The sequence below is a fragment of the Theobroma umbraticum genome, unplaced genomic scaffold, assembly GCF_002168275.2.
Source record: "Theobroma umbraticum cultivar Fairchild unplaced genomic scaffold, ASM216827v3 scaffold_130.0, whole genome shotgun sequence".
NCBI lineage: Eukaryota > Viridiplantae > Streptophyta > Magnoliopsida > Malvales > Malvaceae > Theobroma > Theobroma umbraticum.
In genome coordinates, this window is record NW_018397264.1 from 7284451 (window position 1) to 7291550 (window position 7100).

At 35.6% G+C, this 7100-nt stretch overlaps 3 protein-coding genes across 3 annotated transcripts in view; all 3 read right to left on the reverse strand.

Annotated features, from left to right (window-relative positions):
• The window catches only part of LOC110421811 (major allergen Pru ar 1-like), a 959-nt gene extending 410 nt beyond the window's left edge, over positions 1-549 (reverse strand). The window contains exons 1-2 of the mRNA XM_021435486.2: positions 226-549; positions 1-144 (exon numbers count right to left, since the gene is read on the reverse strand). The exon at positions 1-144 is cut by the window's left edge and continues 410 nt beyond it. Of these exons, the coding sequence (XP_021291161.1) occupies positions 1-144; positions 226-409 (328 nt within the window). The 5' untranslated portion in view covers positions 410-549. The remainder of the gene's footprint in view (positions 145-225) is intronic.
• Positions 550-2077: 1528 nt separating this feature from the next.
• Positions 2078-2931, reverse strand: LOC110422022 (major allergen Pru ar 1-like). The gene is made up of 2 exons (XM_021435783.1): positions 2670-2931; positions 2078-2578 (listed from the first exon to the last, which is right to left on the reverse strand). Exons 1-2 carry the CDS (start codon positions 2851-2853, stop codon positions 2283-2285), a joined length of 480 nt encoding a protein of 159 aa, XP_021291458.1. The 5' UTR covers positions 2854-2931; the 3' UTR covers positions 2078-2282.
• Positions 2932-4637: 1706 nt separating this feature from the next.
• On the reverse strand, positions 4638-5249 carry LOC110422066 (major allergen Pru ar 1-like). The gene is made up of 2 exons (XM_021435836.1): positions 5066-5249; positions 4638-4948 (listed from the first exon to the last, which is right to left on the reverse strand). Exons 1-2 carry the CDS (start codon positions 5247-5249, stop codon positions 4653-4655), a joined length of 480 nt encoding a protein of 159 aa, XP_021291511.1. The 3' UTR covers positions 4638-4652.
• Positions 5250-7100: the final 1851 nt, after the last annotated feature.

Genomic DNA, 7100 nt, shown 5'->3' on the forward strand with positions numbered 1-7100 from the left:
CAGGAGAAGGCACCAACTTGGTCTCGTAACTGATTTTCTCGAATGCGTTCATCAGTACATCACCTTCGATCACACTGTAGCAGTATGTGAAATTGTCTTTGTCAACTGATTCTACCTTGTGCTTCACATATTTAAACTGGCTCCCTGCAATAAACAGCAATGGTTACCATTTATAACTTGGCTTTTAATGAAGTAATGTTAATTAGTTGTCTCATGTGAACTAACCATCACCGAAAGTGAGTTTCTTGATGCTGCCAGGCCCTCCATCTCCTTCGATGACTTCAACACTCTTGATGGCCTTGGGAACCATCTTGGGGATGAGCTTGTCACCATCAAGGACGAGAGCCTGAAACATCTTGGCTGGGGGAATTGCTGTAACGATCTCAGACTCATAAGTGAAAACACCCATGATGATGGACCAAAAAGATTTTCTTGGAAATGATCGAAACGAAGAATGGAAGAAGAGAATTGAATTGTTTAATTTGTGGGTGCAGATCTTTGAACCTCAAGGTGTGGTATTTATAGACTCAGCTTGAAGGTTTTACCCTATGCAAATACAGCCTGGTGGACTGAAAACCTAGAGGTGATCATCTCTTCATATATTTTATTTATAATTTGGTTCCATCATGACTTGGTAATCAATTATTTTAGTAAGAAATTGGTTCTGTCTTTGTACTGACATGAATATTATATCAAACAGGACTTATTGACCTTGACGGTAATTAATCTTGAAAGGAGATCAGTAAGAAAAAACTCTGATATCAGAAGTGAGAGAAACCTTTGAATATTTGTACTTCCCGCCGGCATTGTTTAAACATTTTAAACATTGCATCATCTGATTTCTGCTGTGGGAGAGTCCACTGTCACATTTGTACATGGTAAATAGGAGTATCAATGAAATTTATTCTGATAATATTTCTTACTATTAAATTGTCTTCAAATTTTTGTTGTTAGTAGATCCACTAGGACTTTGCCTTGCAGCAAAGGAAAGTGGAGACATCTGGAAAAGTCATGGCGGAACAATTTACAGAATAGTTCTCTCAGCACCAGCATAAAGCAGAATTGGAACCCTTCAGCTAAGCAATAAGAGTTGCAGTAAGAGAAAGTTTACCATTGCCATTGCCATCATATTGTTCTGGATTCTCAATCTTATTTTGCTTAATTTATTAATTCGACTTTGTATCTTCTTTCATATTAAAATAACATTGAAAAAAACAGAAAATTAACTCTTTGAAATTGTTCAAGATAGTGCTAAAAGCAGAACTAGTTAAACAGAAACTGACAGGAAACAAGAAATGGGAGTTCAGTATGGTTAAATGAGTTGGAAATATGGATCAAAGTTTAGAAACAGGAAGGTGTCACCTAGTAGATAGCGTGTTCATATGGTTTTTCCTCGATAGACAGAAAGTATTGAGTTAAAGACTATTCAAGAAAGGCTGCCGCAGGCCAATTGGCCATTCAAATTAATTATTCTTCTGTTCTTATAGTATGATATTTTGTTGACAATTTAGACGGTGATCATTTTCTTATTTCAGCAGTATAATGACATTGCTTTCCACACCAAATTATCTAAAAAAAACCCGTGCTAGATGCCTAGAATTATTCCAAGCAGGACAATTAACTTATTGCCCCAAGCAATGTTAGGAAACAGATGTTTTTATGATTGGGACTCCCCTGCCAAAGTTGACTGACTAACTCTTAAAGCTTCTGACTTCCTGATTTTGAGATTTCGAGTTCATCTGACACGACCCTAATTTCTACAATAACTATTCTCCTTCAACTAAACAGAGTTTCATTTGGTTTGATTAATTGTCCAAACCAAATGTGAAAAACTTTGAGGAAGGTTTGGGAATTCACCATCTGCTCTTCATGACTTTTAAAGTATTGCCTGCTGTATGTATAGTTGGATGACTAAGAATTAAAGGAATCTAGCAGATATAGTCTGGCTGCATTTCTTTCTGAAACTTGATCATATTGAGCTCAATAATTTGGCAAATCTTGAAAGATGAAGATAAATAGATAATGCACCAATTCATTCGAAACAGATAGGCCTGATGGCATGACAGTTTTCCTTAAATATATTTTGATGGTGCTTTATTGTGACCTATTATTAGCAAACTGAAGGTCACTCTTGGACCAACATTTTTAACAGTAAAAGGGAAAAAGAAGAAGAAAATAAAAGAAAGAAACTCCCCCTCGCAACGCGAGCACAAACGCATGCATCCCACATTATATTATGATCATTGAATTGTGGATGCTATGTCTCAAAAGTTTGGGATTTTTCAGTAGGCATCAGGATTTGCCAGAAGGTAAGCTTCAACAGCCTTGAAAACTCCCAAGGCCTTTTCTTTGCCGGCCTTGATTCCCTCTTCAGTGATCTCAAAGTCACCAATGGTGTAATATTTACTGGTGGTCTTACATATGGATCCCCCAGCTGGAGATTGCTCCAACTTGGTCTCATAGGTGATTTTCTCAAGCATGTTCATCAAAGCATCGCCTTCAATCACACTGTAGACGTAGACAAAGCTATCTTTGTCTAATGCTTCAACCTTCTCCTTCATGTAATTGAATTGGCTTCCTGCATGTGGGAAGGCAAATGAAGTGCAACAATGTTTTCCACACAATCATATATGATTCAAAGTATTTAGTTGCATGATCAATTAACTAACCTTCTCCAAAGGTAATCTTCTTGATGCTCCCAGGCTCGCCACTGCCTTCCATGTACTCAACACTCTTAAAAGCCTGGGGAACAATCTTGGGGATGAGATTGTCACCATCAAGGATACAAGCTTTGAACATCTTGGCTGGGGGAATTGCAGTAGCAACCTCAGATTCGTATGTGAAAACACCCATGATTACTTGGAATTTTGGGAATGATCAAAGGAAGAGTGAAAACCGAATTGATTGATTATTATGCAGAGGAGATTACTTATGTGTGGAGATATGAATCTAAAAGTGTAGTATTTATAGAGTGGGCTTAAAGATTAACTGTTGACAATGTAATCAATAGATTACTTTTGCCAGAGAAAGCAACCAATTTTCGATTGATTCTGGTTTGTGTACTTATCTTGCTCATCTTCAATATGCAATAATATTCAATCTAACCACAAAAGAACAAATTTGTGGATCACGGGTGCAGCATTGTGGGAAGAAGATTGAAAGGAAAAGAACTCCAATATTTTAAGCCAGGAAAACCTTGAATCCAAGTGCTTGGACTATTAGAAACTAACAGCTACTTACTGCAGATGTCTGTCAACACGGTTTAAAAGTTAAAACCTTGATCATGCATGAAATATTCAGTTTGAGAATATATTTCTAGATAATTGTTTGTTAGTATCTTCCTGGGAAAAAAACATGTGACAGCAAAGGGCCAGATCATTTCAGTCCTTTTTCTTCCCCTGTTAGGATCTTCAGCCTATCTTGAATCTTGGTGAATGGTAGTGTGACACGTTCAACATGGTGATATGCTCATGCAAGATAAGCAAAACATGAAAATTTGAGACCCTGCTGATCAACCAAGCCATAAATGTCATTATCGGCTGGGATCTATATGATCAAGTGACCATCAGAAAATGGGAAGAATTTTTTAAATAGGTTCTTAAACTTGCAGGATTGATTTCTTATCATCCCAAGCCAATTTGAGAAAACAAATTGTTTGAAGCCACCTGCTTAAGTCCAATAACTATCAGTAAACTTCTGTTTCTTCAATTTAAGAATTTTTGCATACTTCTCAGCAGCTTCAAATTTTAGTTTAAACAGGTAGGCTTGATAATTATCTGTTCAGTAAACTTCAACTGGTTGACAGTAAAATGATGGGATTCGTATTGTTAAGAAACCTAAAGATGATTTGCTTCAATTACTGTTTGTTATATGTTGGGAATGAGGTAAAAGATAAGAATTTACAGATCTAACTTTCTCAAGGTCTTGGAGACAGGGCTAATGGCAATTTGGCCTTTGTTTCTAAAAATTTACATCGTTGGGCAAGTAAAATGCTGGTGCATTACTAATCCAAATGTTCTTTGTTTTGCAATTACACTCCATTGATTCTAGTTCCATTCAGATATAACTTTACAAGTTTATCTAGGCCTGCTGAACAGAACAAAAAACTTTTATTAGCTAACAAAAGGTAGAGTTGCCCATGATAGAACAGACCAAAAAAAAACTTTAAAACAAATGGAAATCCATTTTTTTCTAGTATGCGCAGCCAAAAAGCCTTTCTTGAAGTGATAATATTGCATTTGTTTAGTAGGCATCAGGATTTGCCAGGATGTAAGCTTAAACAGGTTGCGGTAAGGAATTTGTGTCAGAAATATACAGTTTCACATTGCTTCTGCAACTTGACTTTCTTATGTTCAATAATTTGTCAATCCTGAAGGTTGAAGATAATGAACTCATCATTCACACAAGATAGCTTGACCACAACAATTTTTTAGTAAATTTTGACCATGTTCCTTTATTTAGTGTTGCAGTTGACATTTACAGTTCAAGCTTCCTAGTATTTGGGACAAACTATGAACTCTTATTAGCAACCTGAAGGTCACATGGAGCAACAACTGCAAAAGCTTAAAAGTAGTAAAAAAGGAAAAGGCAACTCTCTACTCAAGCACATGTGTATGATCGTTGAAGTAGATGCTATCTCAATATTGGGATTTTCAGTAGGCATCAGGATTTGCCAGGAGGTAGGCTTCAACAGCCTTGAACATTCCCAAGGCCTTTTCTTTGCCTGCCTTGATTCCCTCTTCCTTTAGCTCAAAGTCACCAATGGTGTAATACTTACTAGTAGTCTTACATACGGATCCCCCAGCTGGTGAGGGCTCTAACTTGGTCTCGTAAGTGACTTTCTCAAGCATGTTCATCAAAGCATCGCCTTCGATCACACTGTAACTATACACAAAATTTTCTTTGTCTAGTGCTTCTACCTTCTGCTTCATGTAACTGAATTGGCTTCCTGCATGTGGAAAGGCAAATATAGAGTACGGTTATTAGAGACAAATGAAACAGTTCTATGTAACTTCTAATTCAATATGTTATTCACAGTATTTCAAATGCATATGTATTAACTAACCTTCTCCGAAAGTAACTTTCTTGATGCTCCCAGGCTCACCGTTGCCTTCAATGTACTCAACACTCTTAAAAGCCTGAGGAACAATCTTGGGAATGAGCTTGTCGCCATCCAGGATACAAGCCTTGAACATCTTGGCTGGTGGGATTGTAGTAACAACCTCAGATTCGTATGTGAAAGCACCCATGATGATTACTAGTGATCTGGGAAACGATCAAAGGAAGAGTGAAAAGAGAATTGATTGATTGTTGAGGTGTGGAGATGTGAACCTGAAGCTGTAGTATTTATAGACTGAGCATGAAGAATAGCTTTTCTGAATGTCACCGGGGGATTTGTTTTTATTTTATTGAATGGTTTCAGCTTGACAAAATAATCAATTTATCAGTTGAAAATTTGTAATCTAGTCCAGAAAGCACCTAATAAAACTTCCATTTGATTCTGGTTTGTGTACTGACCTTACATGTTCTTAATGTGCAGCGGTCAAGCTTACTACAAAGAACAAATTTATGGATCTTGAAAGCAGCCAATATCAGAAGAAGAATAAAAGGAAAGAACTCTAATATTTTAAGCACAAAAGACCTCGACTTCAAGTGCTTGGACTACTAGGAACTTGTAGGTACTTGAGAGTTGTGATTCTTGTCTCATTAGTACGTTAGAATGGTAAATTGTAAAAATTAACTGATGAAAGTTTTTCAAGTTAAATTTGCAGCTTTAACAGGCGAACCAAAGGCCCTTCTCCCAGGTTCTTAATTACGTGATTTTTCAACATACCAATCTATGACCGTTTTTCAGCATATTTTATTCCTCTTATCGTTAGACAAATGTGTAACATTCTTGTGTTAGAAATCCCTATGATTGGTTTTAAATGTTTTATTTTTATTAAATTCATAGTTTAGTGTTTTTGAAAAAATAACTTGTTGGATTTCAAAATCTCTAAATTAAAGATCCTGAATTTTGTTAATTAAGGGTCAGACCAGCACTTTTATACATTAAACAAATCAATAGTTTCAATGAAATAGTCGGTAAATGTTCTTTAAAAGCAATAAAGATGTCTTTGCTCTATCTGATGTTATCATTAATTTTTAATCATAATTATGATGAATTGTAACATTGGAGTGAGAAATCAAATCAAATTGAATCTTTAAAAAAACTCATAATAAAATCATAAATAACTATATTATTATTTATAAAAATTTTGAATACTATGCAATTTAAATAAACAAAAATCAAGAAAATTGACTTCATTCCATCAAGCCATTCTTCTTCTTTTGCTGTGATTAGATAAGAGAGTCTCCCAAGCTTGACGGACGATCTTGAAAGCACCCTCAACCGCGATCGAATCATTCTTGTCAGGATGGACCAATAGCGCCACTTCTTTATAATGTTTCTTAATCGTTGCCAGATCAACGGAAGAACAATCTTCGATAAAAGGAATTGAATGTAGGACTTCAATATCATCTATCTTCATCTTCTAACAAAGGCTTAGCATCAAATTAAACTTGTGAACAAGATAAGCTGCAATATATTTCTGGACGATTCGTAACTCAAGGTTCAAATCAAGTGCTGCGAACCCTTGTTGGATAGCCTTGTCGATATTTCCTAACTTAAAGCATTCTTCTGCAGCTGCTTTGGCATTCTCAGCAGCGATTTGCGTGAGTTGAGATTGACAGAAACTTTGAAGACGAAAATCAGCCATAATAACACAATTTCTTTAAAGAAAGTGAAAAATTGATATTTAAGAGTGATTGAGATTTTTGTGAATTATGTAAAATAGTATTTATATTAATGAAAACTTAGTTTCAAAATAAAGTTAATATTTTTGAGTTATAGGATGAATCAACCAACTCAACATTAAAATCAAGTTAATTTTTGTTTGATTTAAAAAGAAGTGATAAAATAGGAATTTGAGTTAGTAATGATTTGATTTTGGAAAAAAGGGAAAGGTTTTTATTGATTTGCCAAAGCATAAGGGCCATAACCGGTCTCAAACCGATCTGGAAGAAACTCCTCATAGCATAAGGACAGCTTTGGAGAAGGA